Here is a 26,661-nt window from a genome sequence, read left to right as displayed (position 1 = left end):
GGTAATTAGAAAAACTGTCTAGAAAGTGGCTGACATTGCTACTACATTGTGCTGTACAAATTCAGGACAACTTTTACAATGAGAAAGACTAATTCACTTGTGTAAACAAAGGTGAGAAATAAAACACAGGTAAAGATGCTAATAGGCAGTGAGAGGTAGAAAACAGAACATGAGACATCAACAAAGGATAGATGATATAAAGTAACAGTTTGGAAGGAAGCCAATGGCAACATTAACCAGATACTGGACAGTCCTAATTACACATAAACAAGACTGAACTTGCAGATGAAGGTTTCCAATAACCCCTTTCTTCAAAGTTAACAATAAACACACACACACACACACACACACACACAGAGAGAGAGAGAGAGAGAGAGAGAGAGAGAGATTAGATTTAAATTAGATTAGTTTTCATTCCATAGATCCGTGCTGAGGAGATCCTCGTGGATGTAGAACATGTCAATATTTTTTTTTTTTTTAAAGCTGAAATAACAATACTAATAGTATGAATATATACAATACATCATTTGTTTCTATTAAAAAATTCGTCAATGGAGTAGAAGGAGTTGGCCACTAGTAAGTCTTTCAGGCTCCTTTTAAACTGATCTTTATTTGTAACTAAATTTTTTATGTTTGCTGGCAAATTATTGAAGATGAATGTTCCTGAGTAGTGGTCCCCTTCTTGAACTAAAGTGCTTTTAAGTCCTTGTGCAGATCATTTTTGTTCCTGGTATTGTATGTATGAACTGAGCTGTTTGTTGGGAAAAGAGATATATTATTTAAGACAAATTTCATTAAGGAATAAATATACTGAGAGGCAGTAGTTAGTATACCCAGTTCTTTGAAGAGGTTTCTACAGGACATCTGTGAATTTACTCCACAAATAATACGTATTACACGCTTTTGGACTCTGAAAACTTTTGTTTGACTTAAAGAGTTACCCCAAAATATTACACCATATGACATTATGGAATGAAAGTAGGCAAAATATGCAAGCTTTTTCATTTTTATGTCACCTATGTCTGCTAATACTCGAATTGCAAATACAGATTTGTTGAGGCGTTTCTGCATTTCTGTGGTGTGCTCCTCCCAACTGAATTTATTATCAAGTTGTAATTCCAGGAATTTAAGACTGTCAACCTCTTCTGTCTGCTCTTCTTCATACTTTATGCATATGCTGGGTGGAAACCTCTTACAGGTTCTGAATTGCATATAGTGAGTCTTTTCGAAGTTTAATGTCAGTGAGTTGGCTTTAAACCATTTATTAATATCCATGAAAATATCATTAGCAGATCTTTCTAGAACTACACTCAACATACTATTTATTGCAATACTTGTGTCATCTGCAAACTAAACAAACTCTGCTTCTGCCAGTGTAACTGATGAGATATCATTAATGTACACAAGAAAAAGCAATGACCCTAAGATGGATCCTTGTGGGACACCACATGTAATTTCTTCCCATTCTGATGATGACTGATGACTTAATTCACTAGTCCCTTGCACTGACACCCTTTGTTTCCTGTTAGTGAGGTATGACTTGAACCATTTTGCAGCACTGCCCATGACACCATAGAATCCAATTTATTAAAAAGGATGTTGTGGTTCACACAATCAAATGCCTCTGACGAATCACAGAAAATACCTGTTGCTTGTAACTTGTTAATGAATTAAGTACATTTTCACTGTAGGTGTAAATAGCCTTCTCAATATCAGAATTGTTCAGAAATCCAAACTGTGTTCTTGATAATATGTTATTTGTGCTCAGATGGTTGAGAAGCTGACTGTACATTACTTTTTCTAAAATTTTTGAGAATGCTGGCAAAAGTGAAATCGGTCTGTAGTTTGATGGTATCTCTTTATCCCCTTTCTTAAATAGAGGCTTAACATTTGCATATTTTAGCCAGTCAGGAAATGTCCCAGTTATAATTGACTGGTTACACAAGTAACTTAGAATTGTACGAAACTCACAAGAACACGCCTTAATTAACTTTGTTGATATTTCATCGTAACCACTAGATTGCTTTGTTTTTAAAGATTTTATTATGGAAGTTATTTCTTTTGGTGAAGTGAGTGATATATTCATGTACCTGAAGCTATTTGTAAAGGCTAGTTTCAGATATTCAAGGGCATTATTTACTGATCCTGACAATCCCATTCTATCAGTAACAGATATAAAGTACTTGTTAAATAGATTTGCCACACTATGCCCATCGGTTACTATTGTGTCATCCACCCTTGTGCTATTTGCTCTTGTTCCTTTCTGGTTCTACCAGTCTCCTCTTTCACTATGTCCCATATTGTTTTTATTTTGTTCCCTGACATTGCTATCTTCTTCTCGTAGTGCATTTGTTTAGATGTCTGAATTACTTTTTTTAAATATTTTACAGTATTCCTTGTATTTAGCTAAATCATCAGCATTGGAGCTGAGAGAGAGAGAGAGAGAGAGAGAGAGAGAGAGAGAGAGAGAGAGAGCGTTTTTGTGTCCTAGCACAGCTACCTGACAGCTAGCTTCCAGTTTATTGCAAATTGCTCTGGATGTAATCTGGTGTTATCAGGTTTTCTGTTTCAGGGTGACGTACCTGCTGCAAGAGGAATATTATCGCTTGCCTTTCAAGCTAACCCAAACTCAGAAGAAATCTGGCTTGCTGCTGTCAAACTTGAATCGGAGAACTCTGAGTATGAACGTGCTCGTCGTCTGCTGGCTAAGGCTCGTGCATCTGCACCAACCCCAAGGTAACTGTAATCCGTTATTGACATAAAATTTGAAATCAGGGAAAATGTTGTCGATGCTTCTTCAATCACAGGACTACATGACATCATATTTTCCATGCTCTTTTGTTAAGATGTAAGGTCAGTGCTACATTTTTATGATTGTGCTTGTAATTAGTCAAAAGAAAGTTAGTAAATCTCATGTTAAACAGAAAGTAAATCATATAGGTTTATTGTATTCAAAGAGTCACAAGCAATTTTTTTCATTAATCTTTTACAATGATGGTAGGGATATCAGAGTAATGAATCTCAGTCTTTAGAAACATGTGGTTGAGAAAGATTATCACATTCGAATAATATTATCGCTTTGCATGCCACTCTTGACAAACTTTCTTAGTGTTTCCTCAGATTTGATGTTCTGTTTGTATTATCAACTTTTATGTATCTCCTTTGATATTTTCATGGGTTTCGTTAACCAGTAATATGCAACTTCTGGGAAATTCTGTCAATAATCAGAGTGTTTATAAATTCCGTGCATTTATCTCAGCCAGAACTCATGCTTTATTAGGACATTCAGTATGCATTAAACATTTTCAGCAATAATGTAAGCTTTTTCAGAAGTTCTAGCTAATACATTTGAGTGCATATTTGCATTTGGTTTTAAAGTGCTTGAAACTAATAAAGCTTTTAAACATTTTTGCTTTAATGTGGATGTTGCTGCACCTTCATTAGGAATGTTTGATTCCCTAAATTTATTTCTGTATTCTGTTATGATTGCCATGCTGCATTTCTTGAACAATATTACATATATGTTATTAAAAATATATAAAAAAAATAAAAAAAATAAATGTTTAGAATTCTGTCATTCATTGATTATTTAAATTGTTTTTCTTTACACTAAAATTCTCAATCTTGTAGGGTAATGATGAAATCTGCAAAGCTTGAGTGGGCTTTGGACAATCTAGAGCAAGCACTTATGCTCTTGGAAGAAGCTATTAAAGTGTTTCCAGAATTTCCTAAACTCTGGCTGATGAAAGGTCAAATAGAAGAGCAGCAAGGGAAAGTTGATAAGGCATGGGACACATATAACATGGGGGTGAGTGTAAACACAGTTTCGTCATCATCACCATTTGTTGCCAGTCATGTTGCTTCATCAGCTCAAATATGATTATTGAATGTCATCATAATTATTACAGCAGTTGTTGAAAGTTCAATAATAGAGGTGTTTTATGTGTACTATGTATTTGTGTTTGAACAATAGATGCCCTATAATTCTAAATCTTAACAGAAAGCTTTATTGTCATAATATGTTACAGAAGTGATTCCACAACTATTTCTTGTCATCTAATATGTGTTGCTATGGAACTATAGCAACATTACATTATGGTTAGATTTGTGGCTATCTCCTTTATTTTCAAATCATTTAGAAGAAATTTTATCTTAAATGTGGTCAAATGTGGCAATATATATGTTTCAAATCTCACTTTTTTTATCTGTTGCATTTGGCTCACATACCACGCATCAAACAGAAGACGTAATATAAAAGTAAGGATATACAGTACAAAGTTCAGGCACAAGAAAATAGGTTCAATAATATTTGCAGGCAACAACCAGTTAAAAAGTCCATGACTATTATGTACCTTATTGCAGTTTCTAATAAGAAGATAATGAAGGTACTAGTGGGAAATAAATGTTTTAGTGTGTCAGTGTCTTGCACATAGTGACTTGCTGATTTGAGAGCATTTGTAGCATCTGCAGTTTTGTTACAACAACCTAAAACACCGGAAGTAGAACAGCAGTGACAGAGCACGAGAGTTACACATGCACGTGAACATTGACTAAGGAAAAGAGCAGTCCAGGCTGAACCTGATAACAGGCAAAGTTTGTTACAGGAAAATCATAGAATACTTCTAGTTGTCAAGTAGAAACTTCACTGAGCATGACTGAAGCAAGAGAGAGTAGGCTGCACTGTTGATGTGCACTGGCTCCATGCGGCCCACAATAGTGCTGGCAACAAGCGAAGTACATGCCTTTGTTTCAGTCTCTTGCCAGCTACATCACATACATACTCCACGGTTGTGGTGACGTCTTAAGTCTGCGCACCACCACGTGCTTCCCCATCTCTGTTGAGCTGACATCGCTGGAAGGAGGTAGAAGACGTACCGGGTGGGTGGGTCTGCTGCTGAAGATGAACTGGCATAGCTCAGGAGACCACAGGGTTCACTCAGATGACTGCATGGCAGTGGCAGCCACTGTATGCCACGATGATCACCTCCATCAGCTTGTCGGTGTCCAAAGGGATGTCATCATCGTGAGCCTGTGCAGTCTGCGGCCCAGCAGGGCATATGATTGGAAATCTATTGGAAGTGACTTGGAAACATGGCAACAACACTGCACTCACTGGTGATGAGAAAAATGTGCCATTGGCGGTGAGAGTTAGTCATCATGATGACAAGGGAAGGGCCACCGGATGCGTCTGTGAGAGGGCAGCTTCCAGGCAGCTGCTGTCAAACACCGACTCAGAGCTCAGTGCTGCCAGCAACCGCAACTCAATGTCACCAGCTCCTAACAGTGCCTCAAGCAGCAGTGCTCCCATGGCGCCTGGCCCCTAGAGTGGAGGGTGCTTGCAGGCGAACTCCCTGCGGGGGTCTTCTTGTGACTGTGGTGGCGGCAGGTAGGTAGGTGCCCTAACCAGGTTGCAGCTGATTCTTGGTGGGACAGTGATACCGTACCAGTGCCGTGGTGAATATGCACTAACTGTGCATCACTCGTGTTGTCACCAGCACTCATCAGGCTGCCAACCAAAAGTATGCTGCCAGATAGGGGCACTCAGGGCATACCGTGAAGGGCATGAGCACACCTGTCTGGCAACAGCACCAGGCAGAACAGGTTCACCAGAGTCAAGAGCTGCAGGCTGTGAAGGATATCTTCCAGTCTTCAGGGATTCAGTGGTGTGTTCATGTAGGTGCTGAGAAACAAAGCAATCTTGAGTCTTATGATGAGTCTGCCGAGCACTTTTTTAACACTGTTTTAAAGATGCACCCCATACGCTTTGCCTCTCCATTTGATTGTGGGTGAAATGATGCAGATGTAAAGTGGATAACACCATTGCCGAAGTGATGTGGATGATGCCATTGCAGGTGTAGAAATTGTGAAACAATGCTGATGTGAACTGTGGCCATTATCAGAGACAATCATCAGGGACAGTCCTGCAGTCATGAAAAACTGAGTGGGAGCTCAGATAGTCTCCTCTGTTCTGATAGGGCACATGCACAGGACATACAGATAGTTGGACAGCTTGTCGAGCATCACTACCCACATAGAATTGCAGAAGGGCCCTGCAAAGTCAATGTGGATGCTGTCCAGTGGCTCACTCAACATGGGACAGGAAGCAAAAGCTCTTGGTGATGCCGCCTACTGCTTGGTGCACTGTTTGCAATCATGGACGATCTACTCAATTGCCAAATTGATTCGAGGCCAGTAGACAAAACACTGCACTAGGACTATCGTGTGGGTCATACGCCAATGGGCACAGGGTTTGGGAGCCAGGATGTGAGCCTGTAGTATTGGAAGGATGATGATGCAGGGTTATCTGAGTCATTGCTAAGGAGGAGAGTGCCATCGACTGCCCTAACAAGGGAGGAAATAGGGGGAGCAGACCGAACACCTTGGTGGGCAGCCACTTGAGCCAACCATTTTAAACAGAATCCACTACCTGTCAGAGCATGGGATCTTTCCGGGTGGCCTGTGTTACGTGATGGACTTTCACTGGAAGAGTATCCACCATGTGCTGCCAATGAGCATTAATTTGGAAGTAGAAAACTTTGGCTTTTGTGAACGACAGGTCGGGTCACATTGGCAGGTGAGACGATGCGTCTGCATTAGCATGGTGTACCATGGATTTGTGATGAATTTCATAGTGATACACACACAAAAACAAAGCCTAATGCTGGAGTCATTCTGCGATCTTGTCAGCAAATTGCGAGTGGGGACTGAAGAGTGCCACAAGTGACTTACGGTCAGTGATGACATGGAACTTGTCGTAGAACAAAACATGGAACTTTACAACTCTGTACCTTATGGCTAAAGATTCCTTTCTAACTGTGAGTTATTGCACTGAATAGCTGTCAACATCTTCGAGGCATATGCAATAGGCTGTTCAGAGCTGTCAGCATTTCTGTGAGCCAGTACTGCCCCAACCCCATATTGGAAGGTGCGCATTGCTGCAAGGACAAGCTGTTTACCCAGTGTGAAGGGACCAAGGCACCACAATGACTTTAGCAGCAACTTAATATGGGTGGCCCATCTGTCGCAGTCCCCCAAACAAATGAAAGAATATCCTTTTTTATGCAGTGTGATCAATGGATGAATGATATCCACCACAATCCTGACAAATTTTGAATAATAACTGACTTAACCCAGGAATGACTGTAGTTCCTTCAGATCCTGCAGCTTACGTAGATTGTCAGTGGCCGCAACATGATGCTTCATATGTTTGATGCTGTTCTTTGAAAGAAGGTGGCCCAAATTATTGATTTTGGCCTGAGAAAACTTCCATTTCAGCAGGTTGCACTTAAAGCCCACCTCTTGCAATTTAGTGAACAGAATCCAGACATTAGTGATATGTTTCTGCCATGAGGAACTCGTGAAATTAATGTCTTCAAGATAGCTTGTACAGTATGGAACACCTTTCATTAACTCTTTGGTAAGGTAAATTGTTGGAATTCACAGTGCCAAATGGCAGGCATGTATTACAGTAAAACCCAAAGGGAGTGTTGATTACCATAATTTATTAAGAACCAGAATCAAGCTGAAGCTGGACATATACCTGTGCCAAATCAGTTTTCGAAAAACACTCACTGCCCTCCAGCATCACGAATATTTCTTCAGGGTGAAGAACAGGATAGCAGTCCACTATTCATTCAACGTTAATGACGGATTTAAAAAAACCGCACAAGTGAAGTGCCCCTGCAGGGTTATGGATAAAGACTTGAGTTGTAGCCCACTGACTGGAAGGCATGAGATTGATGACGCCCAGGCCTTGCATCTTGTCCAGTTCGTTCTTGATAGTCAGCTGTAGAGCAAATGGAATAGGCTGAGCATAACAAAATTTGAGAACTGCCTTCAGTTTAAGGGCAATGTGAGCATCACATTCTTTTGCAGCACCCAGTCCTGGAAGCAGCAGAAACCTGAACTCACAGAAGAGGTCATCCAACATCTGGAATGGGATGGAGTTGGAAATGAGAGGCACAGCACCCTGAATTTGAAACTCAAAGCGAATGTGTTGAGATGAAAAGTAGTTTCAGACTTCACACAGTCAACAGCCAAAAATGTGACCACCCCTTAACATGCCAATACTCAGCGTTAGTTATGAACTGGTCTTGAACAAGAATCAGCTGATCACTAGAATTGACCAAGTGCTAATTGGTGGAGAATAGAGACAGGTGACCCAAGTGGTGATATGTTACAAGAAAGGCACAGAGGGCCTCATATCAACATATAAACGGAATTGTTTTTGTTGAATTTGCAGCATAATATAAATATTGCTGGGAACACTGAGCTCCTGGCTGTGCACTGGTATGACACTCTGAATCTCCATAAACTCCATGTCTGCACCCAAGGATTGGCTGTGCAGGCAGCTTCAACAAACAGCTGTTACATGGCCATGTTTATGGCAAGCTGCACACCATTCACACCTGTGTGGGCAGCAACTGCAGGCATGTGTCCAGAAACAATCACGACACGAGGGGAAAAGCCACAATCCGATGGCGAATTTTGCAAGCCAGATAAAAATGATGAGGGTGTTGCTTAATGACACCTGCACTGAGGTAGTGGTTGTACTACTGCTATGTCCATAATATCCTCAAACTGTTCAGTCACAGCCTGTGACACTTCAAATGCCTGAGCAACAGCCAGGATCTTCTCGACTGTGGGATCTTGTAAATGTAACACCTCCTGACACACCTCTGTCTGGAGCAGAACAGGTGATATCAAAGTTAGCAAAGGACTGTTTACAATGAGCACAAATGAATTTGCATTAATGATCTAAACCCTGGAGTCGGTTACCCACAGATGATAGGACTGTCCAGTTTCTTTTGTTGGTGATGAAAGTTCAGGCAGGATGCCACAATGTGGGTTTCAGCGTGTATGTGCCCCAGGACAACCGGGAAAATCTGTGAAAAACCTGGTTATTTTTTCATCTGGGAGAAATCCGGGAAAATGCAGGAATTTTTTGAATTCCGGGAATTTCTCATTGTTTTAGCTTTCAATTAAAGTTTTGTAATTTTGACTGGTAAGAACTGATACTTTAATAAAGAATTTTACTTAGCCCACTATTGCAGAATAACATTGCAGTAATAAAACATAAATGAGAGAATAACATCAAAATAAAACTACAGTTGCAAAGAAAGTGAGCCATTTACAACAACAAAACACGGTGCACCCACAAGTGTCCACTGACAGCAAAACATGCCAAATACTTGGCAATACTTTGTAACAACAAACTGCTTTCAGTGAACATAAAATCACAATTGTTTATGTTTCTAACAAGTTGGAGAAAATATTGTGAATGGTGGTTTGAGAAGCGTTACTTTTTAAGTAAATTTCCTTTTACGCACGATGAATTATGATACATGTGAGAGAGTGTGACTAACTTCTTAAATCACAGAGCATTAGACTCTCATTCAAAACTTAACACTGAGGACCAGACATGTAGAAAAATTACAGGCTCAAAAGACCAGCCATTTACACCAATACTTAAAATTTTACTGGCACATTTGCATTTGATATATCTTAAAGAGTAACACATGCTAAAAAAGACCAATCTTCAAGATTAGTTTTTTTAGTTCTTTCATAGATTACAGATTATCCAATAACGATGGCAAAAAGTATAATTATCATTAAAAAAAAAAAAAAAAAAAAAAAAAAAAATGTGCGAGGTGAGCCCTCGAGCAATTTCACATTTAGTTAGCTTTTCAATGGAAAAGTTGAAGTGCTTGGTGGAACATATATTCAGCCAGGTAACCCACAAATTGTTCGGTGCACAGCAGTGAAATTTATAATCGTCCTTGCCAGAGATATTCAGGTGTTCCAGTTTAAGGCATGCTCCTAGAATCCTGAGTAACCACACCCTCAGAAAAAAATAGCAAAAAATTTTATATGACATATATTATATGTGAAAGCTTAATATTTCTTGTATCTATATTGTATCCATATTAATTTAAACCATTAACTTTTCTTGTTTGTGTGTTCATGCTGTTTAACAGTGTTGTTGCTGTTGGCTCACTACACTACGTGTCCTATGCTCTGAATATTTGCTGTCAGTGACTACTGAGATCACGTTACATGAGCTATAATTGGCTGAGAAAAGTGCATCGCAATCTAGATTTCAGTGCTTTGGAAGTTATCGTGTTGTATTTTGTGGAATTTGTGCTTATACTTTCATAATACAAAAATATTTTGTGTAAATTTTGCTGCACATCAAATGTCTTTAGAAAACTTGATGTTTTTTGTGGTTTTGTTTCCTAAAGTGCCGGGAAGTTTTATGCTGGTGTATAAAACCTTCACTCTTCAAAGTATTGGTATATTTTACAGCTCCGAGGGAATGCACATTGTCATTTAACATGGAAAAAATTTACTTTCGCCTAGAATTTTCAACAGGGAAAAAGTGTATTTTCGCCTCAGAAAAACAGTATTTTTGACTGGAAATCTAGGAAAAATCAAGGGATTTGTGTGTGTGTGTGTGTGTGTGTGTGTGTGTGTGTGTGTGTGTGTGTGTGTGCGCACCCTGTGGGGTTTCCTTACAACAATAAGCTCTGAGGAACTTACACATTTGAGAAAATGACAATGCTGCAGGATCTATTAATGGATCAAGTTTCCATTTCCAGAGGAAACGAAATATTTTGGGCTAGATCCAAGCAAAAAAAAGGATTTATGCAGAGTCGGGTCCACTACCTGAAATCCTGCAAAATGTTGCTGCAAATGCTGCATGTACAAGTCACACTTTCCCTTTGCCTCTTGGAATGGTGGTGAAAAAACTGGGGCCGCAAATGATTGTTCCAAGGGTGGTTGTGGAATGTCCGTGACATACTGCAAAGCTGTAACCAGCTGACTAAGCAAGTCTAACTGCTGTTGTTGCCCAAGCTGCTGCTGTTGTTATTGTTGTAACAGCGGAACCAACACTCCATTGTGCTCACAGATCACGCAGATATGAAATAACGTCATTGCCAAAAACTGTAGTATCAGCAATTTTGTTACAACAACCAAAAGCACAAGAAATACATCAGTGACGGAGCACCGGAGTTACACATGCACACGAAATTTGACTAAGGAAAACAACAATCCAAACCGAGGCCAATAACAGGCAAAGTTCATTATAGCAGAATCACAGAACAGTCCTAGTGATCAAGTAGAACCCTCACTGAGCATGACGGATGGAAGAAGAGGGCCACACTGTTAACATGCGGCTAGCGACAGCACTGGCAAGAAGTGAAATGCCTGCTTGCGTTGTGGTCTGTTGCCAGCAGTGCTGAATACCAACTCTGCAGTTGTGGTGGTGGCATAAGGAGGTGTGCCCCCAAAGCATTCATGCAAAAGTAATATATAGTTTAAATCACACTCTGATGTTGAGTCATGTAAAAAAAGTTGGATGTGTGATGCCTGTTTTGTGCACATGACATGAAATTTCCATTATGGGAGCACATCCTTATGTTGGGCACTAGGTCCCGTCTGCCTCATGTTGAATCCATAAACCACAGTCTTGTGCAGGAGCAGGTTAAAGATTATAGTACCAATGACCTCTGGGGTTCAGTTTAAGTTCAGGAAGATTGCCTGTAGCATTGAAATCAGGAATATGCTACTGCTGGTTGTGTTGTGTCCTTTGCAAAGAAGTCTACTTACTCATAATGTTGGATGCCTTGGAGTTCTGGTTTCCAGAGAAATATCACAGAAGTCCTATGTTGCTGTAGCATGCAACCTTTTTCTTTGTGTTCATAAGACATACATTGGTGTACCTGTACATTGCTAGGTTGTCGAGGGCCAGTATTAGAGTTAATAAGTCAGACATGATTAGGATCTTGGCGCACTTCAGGTGACCTGAATGAGTGTTCTTGTGTGACAGCCACTGTCTCCACAGTGAACACTGACATGGTCCAACGGAAGGTCGACAACTATTCGACTTAGAAGCCAGGACAAAAGAAGGTGTTTCTCCAGATGCCCAATCACTTATTTTTGAACCAATAAAAATATTTTAATAGCATTCTGCCACTGCCTTGCATGTTTGTCATGAATATGCTGTTAATGTTTGACATTTAATTTTTGGGGAACCAATGGATGTTTCACAAAGTGAATAGCTGATAAAAAGGAATTTCCAAGTTCTGGCTCTTCAGGTGAACTGGGTAGCCAGGAAGCTTTCCTATTAAGCAGCAGTTGCTATTTAGCAGTGTGCTTTTTGTTTCAATGGATAAATGATAATTGAAGCTCCAGTAAGTCAGCTAATTTCTGAACAATTAGAGATCTTGAATTTGAATTCTTCACAACATAAATTCACAGAAATATGAGATTATGTAATGACTTGCAATTTAAAAAATATACTTACTGCTTACTGCAGTACTACTACAGTGGCATTCACCTGAAGATGGCCAGAAGACTCTGCGCTGAAATATCGTGGCAGGAAGTTACTGATATCCGGCAGTTCTCCCGTGTTTTTATGGAACAATCAGTACGCCGGGAAAGCTTTAAACATCACATACTTACTGCAGCTGCATGTGGCATTTTGCCAAGTTGTATAAAGAATGAAATAAAATAATATCTGAGAAGCCTAAGATTAGAGGGGAGAACAGTCCTAAATTAGCTGTTCCTGTATGCATAGGGAAGTTGTGGAACCATTGTGAGAGTGGTCTGCATAGTGTAGGGCATATTAGAGTTAAGTAGAGTGGAGACCATTTGTTGTAAGAGATGATCATGTAGCCAGAGGTGATGTAAGAACATGAGTATACGACACTGTTTACTTGCAGGATAATGTTCATAATGCAAATTTTAATGTGCATGTATAGATTCCACATTGCTTCTGTTTCTTCTTAAATTAAGATAACTAATTTTAATAAAATGTAATGTTTTTCCATCAACTTGCTATCATAACATGGATTGGCCATATTTAATGTTCATGGATTTTCTGAAATGTATCACATTTTTTACCTTGTTTTTCCTGTGTTTGGTACTCTGATTCTATTTTCAACATATGGCATGATTGGTTTCCATGGCCCATTCATATTGATATATTTTGTACCTGGTGCCTCTCTTTAATTTTAGTATTTTTGCTCAATTATTTCTCATTACACAAATTTAGCAGTTGAATAACATGTAAGAATTTCCTTTGTTGCATTACTATCATGCATGATATAGCTTTGAAAGTAAGCATTACTGTAGATTAGAACATGTATGTACATAAAAAGAATATGTTATTCTATGATCACATCATAGTATTTTCCTTTGCAGAGAGATAGGGTTCACGTGGTGCTTGCTAAATTTGATTTCTTTTTTTGAACGCAGATGTTTTGGTTAATGCTTGCCAGGTTTTACAATGTAATGGATAAAAGAATTTTGAAACTGGAGACTGAGTTGTCTCTCATACAGTTTTATTAGTAACAGAAGGACTTACTCTCATTTGATTTGTAATGAATCATTCCATATATTGAAGGTATTTTTTGTTGTTTTAATATTTTCTTTTAATTTCCTCTAATATGAAATAAACTGTATGCGCTATGTATTTTATACGAAAGATTCATATATGTTATGAATATAATAGAGGGAAATATTCCAAGTGGGAAAAATATATCTAAAAACAAAGATGATGTGACTTACCAAACGAAAGCACTGGCAGGTCGATAGACACACAAACATACGCACAAAATTCAAGCTTTCGCAACCAACGGTTGCTTCATCAGGAAAGAGAAAAGGAGAGGGAAAGACAAAAGGATGTGGGTTTTAAGAGAGAGGGTAAGGAGTCATTCCAATCCCGGGAGCGGAAAGACTTACCTTAGGGGTAAGGTAAGTCTAAGGTAAGTCTTTCCACTCCCGGGATTGGAATGACTCCTTACCCTCTCCCTTAAAACCCACATCCTTTTGTCTTTCCCTCTCCTTCCCTCTTTCCTGATGAAGAAACCGTTGGTTGCGAAACCTTGAATTTTGTGTGTATGTTTGTGTTTGTTTGTGTGTCTATTGACCTGACAGCGCTTTCGTTTGGTAAGTCACATCATCTTTGTTTTTAGATAGATTCATATATGTCTTTGACTGCTTCATAATCATCCAGAAAGTGCAAAAAAAATTGTTTATTTTTTGTTTATCTTTTTTGTTATATAGATTAAGAAGTGTCCTACTTCAATTCCATTATGGCGATTGTTGTCATCCTTGGAAGAACGTCGTGGTCTGTTAACAAAAGCACGTTCAGTACTGGAGAAAGGCCGATTGCGCAATCCAAAATGTGCTGAACTGTGGTTGGAGGCTATACGTGTTGAATTTCGTGGTGGATTACGAGACATAGCCAATACTCTAATGGCTAAAGGTATGTGTGGAATGTATGGCCAGTTGTGATAGCTGAAATTTTTACCTTGAAAGAAACTTTTGTTCTTCACCTAAAAGTTTTTGTCTATTTTTAAGGAATGTCATGTGTTTCACTGTTACAATATTGTTTGAATTTTGATATTATCTCTTTAATAGCATATTGCAAGAGCTGTTTAACAAGAGAACCCCAATTTATTATGAAACTGGTTTTGAGTAACACCATTATAAATTTGATGAGGAATATGAATCTTTAATGTGTAATTAGATTTGTGCAAAATAAGAGACTCATCTGCAACACTGTTGATAATTCAAGCAGATAGACTTGTTCTATTTCCAGTAATAAAAACTTATTACTGAACAAATTTTACAGCACTGCAAGAATGCCCAACATCTGGCATTTTATGGGCAGAAGCTATTTTCCTTGAACAGAGACCTCAGAGAAAGACAAAAAGTGTGGATGCACTGAAGAGATGTGAGCATGACCCTCATGTACTCCTTGCTGTCTCTAAGTAAGTGTCTGTTATATACTTACTCTCTGATTACACACAGTGCAACTTTTGTCATCATGAAAACCCTTTGTTAAGGGAAGCAAACTGTTGGAGAGGCATAGAAATGTAAACATTATTTTGTCACACTTAAATCACTCTCTTCCACTGTTATATCTTCCATTATTATTATGATTTCAGGCTGATGATTGAAGATTATTTGTAAATAATAGAATTCCAATGAAAAAATCTTTCTGACGAGATGTAGCCACCAAATTCTTCTTTATACCCTATCCTGGTTCCATCTTCGTGTTCTCTTTTTTCTCTCACCTTTGTAAACAAAAGTAAAATAAGCTTAAATATTGGTGATGATCGAAACAGCATTGCTTTTGGCATCACATAATGGTTATTGTAACAATAGTTATTAATCTTTTGATGTACTTGAAGCTTAAAGCATAATTATCTGTTAAATTTTTTTCAATATGCATTCTTTAGTGTGGCATGATGGTCCATTTGATTTAATGGTAGGGGACTGTAATTCAGACTGGAAGTTTCCATGTAAAGCTCTTTTGGAAGAGTGCTGTTTTCTTTTTTCTTTATTTCGACTAACTCTGGTTTCAAACCATAACATAAATCATTTTAAAGAAGTGACTTGTCATTACAGCAGAAGCTTTTAAGTCTTCATGTGATTCAGTAGTTTCGTAGATAATTGTTATGCACATCTGCTGCTGCACAACTCCACGTAACAATAATTGTAAATTAAGAATAATTGTCACTGAAATGTGATTGGTTACACATATTTTTAATTTTTTATATTTTCATGCACAAACTCTTCATTCATTAATCATTCTATTGTCATGTTTTTCTTTGAAAAAGGTTGTTTTGGTCAGAGAGGAAACTTCAGAAATGTCGTGAGTGGTTCAACAGGACTGTGAAGATTGACTCAGATCTCGGTGATGCATGGGCATATTTCTACAAGTTTGAATTACTCAATGGAACAGAGGCAAGTAATAGTCACAATATAACTAATCTGCACCTGTACTTATTGTTAAATACAGTGTTATCATATTTTACTATAAATACTTCAGTTACTTTTCTACATTCCTATGAATTTTAAGTTAATCTAATGTGAGTACTTACATGCAAATAATAAAGTAGAATTTACTTTGACCATTTTAGTTTCACAAGTCAGTTGAAAAATTACTTGCATGAACTTTCACATTGGGCAACACTTGTTTTCAATCTTGGCAATCCAGAATACTTCCCATGGGGTCACTGGGTCTTGGTTTCAAGGTCCTATCCTTAAGACCATGTTTTGTCATCTTTTATGACATGTTTAGTAGTTTGACATCGTTGTTGAATACATTTAGCAACATCTGAGGTGCTCGCACTTGCAGCTATTTTTGTTTGAAACTAAACAATTTTTGAGCAAATTTTGCTGTCACACATTTCCTAACCAAAACATTGGAAAAAAATTCATTGCATCAGCCAATTGATTTGTCAACACCATCTGTTAGTGATTTGGTGATCATCCATAATAACTTCTTCCTATTTTTCCATAATTTGATTGGTTGATGATTTGCTAGTGTGTAGAGGGCATTTGTTATATTTAACATCTTCATGGCTTTCTTCGAAACATTAGTACCATTAATAAACCCTTGATTTACTAATAACAGACTAACCAGAAGCCATATTTAACATTTCTAAAACTTTGCTGCACTTTATTCCATTGTTATAACAAAATTTGATACATATTCTGTGGCCCATTTTTGTACTAAATAAATAATTACCAAAATGTGCACAACATTTTTGAGAACTGACAACAGACTAAACATCTGATATGGATAAAACTGTACAAATACTTTTGAGGCACTGGTACCAACACAATATTGAAAATCGTGCGAATCAGAATTATACAAACATGAATTTACAAAATTCTCAATACTTTGTAACATGCCTCATGCAGTCTTTTTAGTTAAGAAATTTTGTTCTGCTGTACTGTAAGGAATTACCAAGAGATAAAATTATAAGAAAAATACATGTATCTGTTAAAAAGAATAAGAATCCTGATAAAAGAAGCTTATTATATAACAAAACTAGTCTGGAGGTCAAGAAATATTGGATTTTAGAATTTGAAAAAAAAAAGAAAAAAAGTTCAGAAAAACAGGCATATGACATTCATGTGTTACCATATGATAAGTGTAATGAATTGAACATTTCCTTAGTATATTTTATTAGTAAAGAGTGGCAACTTTTTAAAAAATGGACATGTATATTATTCTTCAGGTCTTAAAGATTTTGTTTGATTATCTTGACCATGGCCTGATGAATCAGTCACAGCTGAATGAAATTATATTTAATAAATACAAAAATTTTGCTCTAAATCAAAGCACATCAGTATTAAATACCAGTTTATTGTGAAAATGTTGGTCAGTATTGTTCAACCTTTGCTACTAAATTTGCTGCATACACTAAGAACTCATTTATAGTTATTGTGCAGTCATTTCTTTGTGGTGCTGCAGAAGAAAAACCTTGGTGCCCAAAATATTAATACAACTTAGTTTCTTAATTTCTTGACAGTCATCGCTACATCCAGAAATCACTTTTTATTTCTCTTTATTTGATTTGGGTCTCTTCTTGACAGAACCAACAAAATTCTTCCAAGAAGTTCTCACTATTCTAATAATCTTTACATTTGAGGCCCATGCCTCACTGCTATGGGCGAGAATTTCCAGTACACAATTCTGATTAATGTTCCACGTGAAGCACGTAAGCGACGTACTTTTTAGTGTAGGTAATTTTTCCCTAAATGAATTCCAAGCAATTAAAGTCAGCTTTACTGCCCTCTGATCTGAGTTATTGCAGTTAACATTTTTTTGTTATTCCACATAAATATGGACCTGAAAATGTGGCATCTATTTTTGACAAAATTAGAATACATTTTGGGCGAAATTACGAGGTGCATTGAAGTTCTAAGGCCTCCGATTTTTTTTCTCCGGACTGGAAAGAGATAGAAACATGTGCATTGTTTTAAAATGAGGCTGCGTTCATTGTCAATACGTCCCAGAGATGGCAGCACCGTACGGCAGATGGAATTTTACCGCCAGCGGCCAGAATGAGAACTGTTTTAAATACTTAAAATGGCGACGTTTTCCTTACTTGAACAGCGTGCCATCATTCGTTTTCTGAATTTGCGTGGTGTGAAACCAATTGAAATTCATCGACAGTTGATGGAGACATGTGGTGATGGAGTTATGGATGTGTCGAAAGTGCGTTCGTGGGTGCGACAGTTTAATGAAGGCAGAACATCGTGTGACAACAAACGGAAACAACCTCGGGCTCGCACAAGCCGGTCTGACGACATGATCGAGAAAGCGGAGAAAATTGTTTTGGGGGATCGCCGAATGACTGTTGAACAGATTGCCTCCAGAGTTGACATTTCTGTGGGTTCTGTGCACACAGTCCTGCATGACGACCTGAAAATGCGAAAAGTGTCATCCAGATGGGTGCCACGAATGCTGACGGACAACCACATGGCTGCCCGTGTGGCATGTTGCCAAGCAATGTTGACGCGCAACGACAGCATGAATGGGACTTTCTTTTCATCGGTTGTGACAATGGATGAGATGTGGATGCCATTTTTCAATCCAGAAACAAAGCGCCAGTCAGCTCAATGGAAGCACACAGATTCACCGCCACCAAAAAAATTTCGGGTATTCGCCAGTGCTGAAAAATTGATGGTGTCCATGTTCTGGGACAACGAGGGCGTAATCCTTACCCATTGCGTTCCAAAGGGCACTACAGTAACAGGTGCATCCTACAAAAATGTTTTGAAGAACAAATTCCTTCCTGCACTGCAACAAAAACGTCCGGGAAGGGCTGCGCGTGTGCTGTTTCACCAAGACAATGCACCCGCACATCGAGCTAACGTTACGCAAAGTTTCTTCATGATAACAACTTTGAAGTGATTCCTCATGCTCCCTACTCACCTGACCTGGCTCCTAGTGACTTCAGGCTTTTTCCAACAATGAAAGACACTCTCCGTGGCCGCATATTCACCAGCCGTGCTGCTATTGCCTCAGCGATTTTCCAGTGGTCAAAACAGACTCCTAAAGAAGCCTTTGCCGCTGCCATGGAATCATGGCGTCAGCGTTGTGAAAAATGTGTACGTCTGCAGGGCGATTACGTCGAGAAGTAACGCCAGTTTCATCTATTTCGGGTGAGTAGTTAATTAGAAAAAAAAAATCGGAGGCCTTAGAACTTGAATGCACCTCGTAGAATCTGTCTTGGACAAAATTAGCATCAATTTTTTATGAAATTAGTAGAGGAAGTTGATCACAAAAAATTTAAAAAGTTGTGATTGGGGATAAAATAATAATAAAAGAGAATAAATACTTTTTATTCTCCATAATAAGAGCTTCTGATTGGAATTTGCAAAATCCTACACAGTTTATCTTTCCGAAATGATCTTTGCTCTCCATAATAAGAGCTTCTGAGTGGAATATTTCACAAAATCGTATACAGTTTTTTTTCCATTTCCGAAATGATCTTTGCCCATTTTCTTCCTTTGACCCTCTTTAAGCTTTCAACAAGTGATTCTTTGTTTTGAAAATCAGCAGCATTTTCTCCTTGGCAAGATTGAAATATGTTCAACACTGTTGTTTTCTGGTTGCTCTACTACCAACATGATTAAGATGACATTCGGCAGCAATCATAAGCAATTGAAAACTTCGACCACCTGAAGGATGAGGACTCATGCGGTGGTACAAACACTCTCTCCCTCTCACAGAATTTGTAGTCTTTGACAATCATTTGTGCTTCTGTGAAAGCAGACCTAACACACTATCATAGGGAAGGCAAGCCCTCCTGGTATTTTGAGAGCTGTACTTGAAACCTGTGATGGACCAGTATTAGTCTCTTCACTCATTTCAAAATAAGAAAAGAAAACAATTAGCAATACACAACAGAAAGCAAAGCAGAGTACACAAAGTATTTGGTAAAATACAACAGTAATGGCACAATTGCTTGCTGCAATTGGCAGCATCATAAATAAAGTACACTACTGGCCATTAAAATTGCTACACCATTTTGTGAAATGAAATCTTGTGTTTTGTCAATCTGTTGTTGTTCATCCATAAAAACAGCTGTATTTCCTTTGTCTGATTTAGATTTGATGATGTGTTCATTTTGGAGTATCTGTCTGAGGTTTTTGAGCGTTATTGAATCGTGTTTTTATTGTTTTTGTCGTTCTGGTTTTTCATGTGTCTTATAATGTTGTGTATTTCATTTTTTATCAGTTCTCATGTTAGCATAGTGTTCATATTGCTATTTTCATTTTTCTACTATTGTTTCAGAACAGTTTCTGACTATGTTACGAGGTTTTCTATGTATTCTTCATCTACTTTTATATTCTCATTATATTTCAATCCTTGTTTTCAACATATAATTTTCATCAGTCTAGGGTAAAATTGATGTGTGTATTTTGATTGTTTATGGTTAATGTTTGTGTTTTGTATTTGTTGTTTCATGAGGTTTGTTATCTTCTTCTTATGTTTTTTTCAATTTCTCTCATGACAGTGTCTACATTCCTTACTTATATCAGTTGACTCATCGAGCTGTAGTGAAAATACATGACCATCGCTTTGCTTTTTGTGGACATTGTACTAGATATCTGAAGACGTATCATTAGTTTTCCAGGAAATAGTATCAGAAGATGAATCATTTGACAGTAGAAGCAAAGACATTTTCTTTTTAGCACCATCACATAACATCGATTTCACCATTTCTTAACATGCAGGAAAAATTACATTCTCTGCAGTAGTATGGGGTTGCATTTTCTTGCTACTATGTCAGCAGTCTTATAACTGGCCACTTGTACTTTTTCAGAAATAACTGCTCTCCATACTATAGCTTTGGCTTGCTTTTATGCTGATGAAATCAGTTGGCTAAATAATTCTTTTCATTCCCAGATAAGTGGCGACCATGGTTGCTATTTAACAGTCTTTTCAGTTTGCTAGGGATCATAAATTAATTGGTTAGTTTTTCTAAGAATGATGCATTCTGGTACCAGACAGTTTTCAGGTCCACTGAATGTAAATCCAAGTTTAAATAACTCTCTTGGTACTTACACACTGTTCCATTAGGTTTCACTGCTTTCACAAGACTTACATTTGAAATCTATCACTCTCACTTTTGTTATTGTTATTTGTTTCTGTCACTGACTCATCTTAAATTTTTTTTCCTTTGTCAAAAATCAGCACGTTAACTGGACAGTGCATGCATGTGCGTAACTAAAAATCCACCTCAAAGTATGCCTCAACAAGGATTGCATTAGGACTGTGAGCCTACAAACAACTTGATTGGTGGAGACAAGCTGTGCACATGCTAGATGGAGGCTCTCGTATTGTTGCCGACTCATACATTGTCTCCCCGTTTACTATTGCCAACTCGTGTCAGTGTTCTGTGGGAACTTGCTACAGTGCTACAGCTGTGAACAAAAAAAGTTTAAGAACCAGTGCTGTAGACCCAGTTGAGTTCCTGGTAAAATATGTTAGTATGGGTTTACTATGCAGTTCAGCTTCAGTTTGACATTTTGTTTGTGAGTGTAGCAGCATTGGTTTGCCAATTGTATAATTTAAAGTATTTATTTAATCACTGTTTATAAAAATCAGTGTCACTCAAAACATGCAACAGCATGCAATGCTGTATTGAACTCCTAACATTAAATCACACAATTTGATATATGCATTTATTATGTAGGTTCACTGTCCGCAATATTTGTAATTTTCCTGGTAATACTTGGGAGTAATATTTCACAGCTCTAAACCAACACTTTTGACAGTTTGACAATGTATCTGCCACTTGCTCACACGTCAGTTGCTTCCAGGATTTCCTATTCTTTTATCTGTGGCTGCCTTTTGTCCTTGGCACTCAGCACCTGCCATACCTTAGCTGTTCCAACTCATTGCTGTGCCGAGAAAATCTATGGAATCACATCATTGCTGCATTACTCTCCCAGGCCATACTGAAAGCTAGCAGGACTTATAAACTCATGTTGTCCGTTACAAAGAGAAAACTGATATGAAAGGTGCACCTTTTTTTTATCTAATCTGTCTCCTGTCTTGTGAAGCAGAATAATTACAGCAGTTCCAGTTTTGGTGCCCACTGACTTAAATATTTTGTTGTTTGTGTGTATTTTGTCTAGCTTTTGAACCCCATAATTATTATTTATATAATGTAGTGATGATACAGTTTTTTATGTAGAACTTTTTGCAGTGGACCAGTTATTGATGCAAGGGTAAAACATACCAAGTATTATTTTAGTGCCTTCTGGTCTTTTGTGACTCCATTGTACTGTATCATTTTTATATACATATTTATCTCATTTTTGTGTAGGAGCAACAAGAGGAAGTTAAGAAGAGATGTATTGCTGCAGAGCCTCATCACGGTGAAGCTTGGTGTAAGGTTTCAAAGGACATTCGTAATTGGCGGTTCAATACAGAACAAATCTTGCGTCTTGTTGCAAAGGATCTTCCCATTCCTGTGTAAATAACAGTAGTTCACTTAAGTGAGTGAGTAATGCTGTATAAAACATTGTAATATTTATGTGTGTTCTCATGTGACCTACATGTGTTAGTATATATTGTGAGTTGAAGGAAAACAAGAAAGTTGTGTCTTTAGTGTTTTCTGTGGCTACACTTGCCCCTTTTTTTGGCATGAATAATTGTGTGTGTGTGTGTGTGTGTGTGTGTGTGTGTGTGTGTGTGTGTGTGTTACATGGTGACCTCTCATTCAGGGCTATACACGTATTATTTCTGGCTGTAAATGAAGTGCTCAGAACATTAACATATTTCAAAAGTGATTACTAAACAATCACATAGCATATATAATGTTCATTTGGAGTAAACATAATGTTTTATTGTGTGTTGTAATGTGTTTAAGTTGTGTACATGCCTATGCGATCTCATTTGTATGAGAGCAGTATTTGTCTTTCTGTAAATTGCCATTAACCACACTCCTCAAAGATGTTCTTGAAAACATCATTCATCTTTTTGTAGCAAAATCCAACATATTAATTTCAATGCCACACAGTCATTGTGGTGTATAGTTTTATTTTAAAAAAATTGTGGTCACATTGAAGCACCTAAAGAATGTTATAGCAACAATTTATATTCATCTTAATTTTATATTGTGATGTACTGTGGTGCACTGTATATATACTTTTTTCTTTTTTTAGGAATTTTATGGCAGGAGTTAACTTTTTTTCAGTGCTTCTGTGGAGTATCTCCTAGCCATCAAGAGTTATGTAAAGTGTACATAGTTTTATTACATTAATCACTGCAGATGTGGAACTGTAATGTATGTTCCAGTCAGATGGATAATTAAATAACCAGTTTCACTGTTTATATACATTTGTTAACTTTTGTAACCTTATTGTACAAATAGTCCCAAGATGACCAAAGTTTGCTGATGCATATAGGAAACTGTAATTTTCACCCTCAGATGAATCATAAATATTAAAAATATGACTCATAAAGAAGAATACTTACTTTTATGTCACTCATTCTTCAAATATCCATAAAAAATTAAATCATTTTTATGAAGCTATGAGCACATTCTGTCAATGTGTCATGTCGTCCCCTCTCCCGCCCCCCCCCCCTCCCGCCTCCCCACCCTAAAAAAGTGTGTAGAAATATACTATTTATCAATAGACTACACATTGGTAGAAATAAATTTCACAAAGTTGTACAAAATTATAATTAGAAGCAACTTAGATTTAAATTGAGATATCGTATTACTTTATACTGCTTATTGTAGGTAACAAAGTGCTACAAGAACCCAGTTGCATATATCTCCTGTTTATTGCCTCCTATAGTTACAGTGAGATGTGTTTCATTTGTGACTCATTGTAACAAACTGACATTCCCTCCAACATAAAACACAAACAATCTTCATTGTTTTGACATTAAAATGTGATATTACATGTCATAATATTACTACAAAAGAAAACACACTTTTTGCTTATGTTTCATAACTTTGTATTTTAAATGGCCCGGGTTCAGATTTCAGGTACATTTTGCAGTGTTATTATTGTTAAAGCTATTTTTTGTTAATTTCAGTTTTTCACCAAGAACTGAATGTTTGATCAAGTAAAATAATAAAATTACCCAAAAATGATAATAATAGAAAAGCCTTTCATGCAATTGCTTGGTCAGCATGTGTAGCTGCTGCTTCCTTGATAGTCAGATGTGCTCTGCTATTGCCAAGCATTTCGTTTCTTTACTCCTTGGAAGCAGACTTATTACACCAGCTTGCATTGTATCACTAAACATCCAAACTAGCACAGTATGAGTAACATGATTTTACGGGTGGTCGCCCAGGCAGAGGCGTCATGGCGGAGGGCGAAGATGTGGGACAGGGAAAGGGATTTCTTCGGGTAGTAACACTGAGGGGATGGTGTGTGTGTGTGTGTGTGTGTGAGAGAGAGAGAGAGAGAGAGAGAGAGAGAGAGAGAGAGAGAGAGAAAGCTGGGTGTTGTGCGCAGCATGTTCCACAACGAGGTGATCAAGTTTACAGTTAACAGCATATTGACAGTGACCGTTTATGTGAGTAGACAACTGGTTAGCTGTCATATATAAATAAAACTTTGTACAGAAACTGAACTGCAACTGGTATATGACATAGATGCGTTCATCCATGGTGATACGACTGCTTTGGGAGAGTGTGAGTGGTCATGTGTAACAGATTTTTTACTGGAATCGTTCACAGGTGACTGAACTGTAGTTTAGGATTGGGAATATAAAGGGCGTACGAATGGACCAAATTATTGTGTAATTTTAGTGGGTAATGAATGGGTAGAGACTCCAAAAATTCACATTTTTTAGTAAATGCAAAATAGATGCGGATTCTGCCTCAAAATGTGAAAAAGTGAAATTACTTAATAGACCTTATTTCATAGTGAATTGTATCCATATGAACTATTTTATCAGATAGTTAAATAGCTTCAATTTATGCATATAAGTATTGAAAATGTAACAAATTTTCAACTATTAGAATTGTACACCATCTGGCGAAGTTCAGTTTGAAAAGATAATGACATAAGGACCTGTTTACAAAATAAAAAGGGTATGAAAGCAATGACATACCAATGCGCACAATGAGCTGGCGCCATGCCAGTTGTGGATCGTTGAATGGTCTATTTAAGGTACAAACCATGTAATGCAATGTAATAGTGCTCAGCCATTGGACCTAGCATTTTACAACAGAGAAATGCATACATTTGTTTGTTAGCCAAAGCTCAAAACATGGTATAATGCGAAAACTTTTAGCATGGTAAATTAGGTGGCGGATGTTTAGAACTGTGATCATATCGAATACCAATAAAGGTCAGATCTGAACTACGTTGTTAACAATACTGTGCTAACCTCAACAAGCAACTGCACGGTAGCCATCCCCATATATTTAGTATTGTGTACTGCTCATGGTTTTCTTTTCTTATTTGTACAGATGTGGTGTATCACAGATTTTGATTACCAACCTTACAACACCAGAAGAGATTGACATCCCTGTAGCAATGTGTCAGTCCTGCTGTAGGCTGCTGCCCTGCTAAAGGGAAGCGGGCTTGTTTTCCTGCACCTCTCCTCTCCTGTCTGGCAATCAAAATTCTAGCTTGTTTACGCTCACGGTTATCTGCCGCTACAGCAAAAATGCCTGGACTCTGTGCTATAGTGACTGGAAAACGAAATGTGTAACTTTTTTCGACTGCGCCGAAATCCTTCTCCTAACGTAAAAATAGAATTACTGTATCTTTGGTTCTACATCTCTGCTAAATAGCTTGTCAGTTCAATTTGTACCATTGTCAAGCATGGGTCTTGCAGCAATGAATGCCCACAGAAGGCCAAAATTAATAACCTGCACATTTTGTAATCATCGAATTGGGCAGGAAAAGACAAGTTAAGTCCAGAAACACCAAAATTTGGTGACACATTCAGTTCACTGATGGGAAAACGCTCCTGCTTTTCAACAGAACATTCATTCTTGAAAGATTAAATAGTGCCAAACCAAGAAAACAAAGACCATTTTGGAACAAAAAGGTGTTGAAATTTTTGCAAAAGCAAACAATCCAGTCAAAAAGTTCCCAATCAGTGATTTTGTTAACAGTCAATTTGAAAGAACTAAGGCTTTGTTCGTTTTCATTCATGTAGCATGATAATCTTTTATATTGGTGCATCTAAACATTTACAAACACAAAAAATAATAAAAATAGATGTGAATTTTGCCAAAAATTGATTCTACATTTACCAGTCACTATGGTTGGGATATGGAAAATGGAAATGAACGTATGGCGTCAGTGGCTTGAAGTTCCCAGCCAAGAAGTTCGGCCACCAAGTGCAAGTCTTATTGAGTGTGATGCCACATTGGGCGACTTGTGCGTCAACAATGGGGATGAAATGATGGTGAGGACAGCACAACACCCAGTCCTTGAAGAGAGAAAATGTCCCACCCTAGTCGGGAATCAAATCTGGGGCCCCCATGCGTGGCATTCCAACGTGCTGACCGTTCAGCTAATGGGGTGGGCACTATGGTTGTGGTAATATTTTAGTAGAATAACTTCCACCTCCAAAATTAACTAAAAAATGACCACTGTTTGACTTAAAATTCCTGCCAGTCTCAAAAATGGTGATATATTCGATGCCGCAGGAAACCTATCTCTGTTTGGTAAACATTGGATTCAATTGGCAGCAGCAGTGCACTGATGCAATGAACATGAGTTGCGGTGATTCACAAGCTTGCTAACACTGTCTCCCTCCTGCCCTGCCATCACACAACCAGACCACTGTCTAGCCTATGATGTGCCATTGCAGTTTATAGTGCCAGTGAACTTAAATTGAAAGTGATTTGTGTT

The 26,661-nt window shown here is 37.9% G+C and overlaps 1 protein-coding gene across 1 annotated transcript in view; it reads left to right on the top strand.

The window, feature by feature from the left end:
* LOC126481275 (pre-mRNA-processing factor 6) overlaps positions 1 to 23,363 on the top strand; it is a 75,151-nt gene extending 51,788 nt beyond the window's left edge. Inside the window, exons 14-19 of the mRNA XM_050104907.1 lie at positions 2,573 to 2,736; positions 3,631 to 3,808; positions 14,071 to 14,272; positions 14,642 to 14,780; positions 15,633 to 15,759; positions 22,152 to 23,363. Coding sequence (XP_049960864.1) covers positions 2,573 to 2,736; positions 3,631 to 3,808; positions 14,071 to 14,272; positions 14,642 to 14,780; positions 15,633 to 15,759; positions 22,152 to 22,304 — 963 coding nt within the window. The 3' untranslated portion in view covers positions 22,305 to 23,363. The remainder of the gene's footprint in view (positions 1 to 2,572; positions 2,737 to 3,630; positions 3,809 to 14,070; positions 14,273 to 14,641; positions 14,781 to 15,632; positions 15,760 to 22,151) is intronic.
* Positions 23,364 to 26,661: the final 3,298 nt, after the last annotated feature.

Source organism: Schistocerca serialis, chromosome 5, assembly GCF_023864345.2.
Source record: "Schistocerca serialis cubense isolate TAMUIC-IGC-003099 chromosome 5, iqSchSeri2.2, whole genome shotgun sequence".
Classification (NCBI taxonomy): domain Eukaryota; kingdom Metazoa; phylum Arthropoda; class Insecta; order Orthoptera; family Acrididae; genus Schistocerca; species Schistocerca serialis.
Note: the sequence above shows the minus strand (reverse complement) of the source record. Positions and strands in the feature narration are given on the sequence as shown.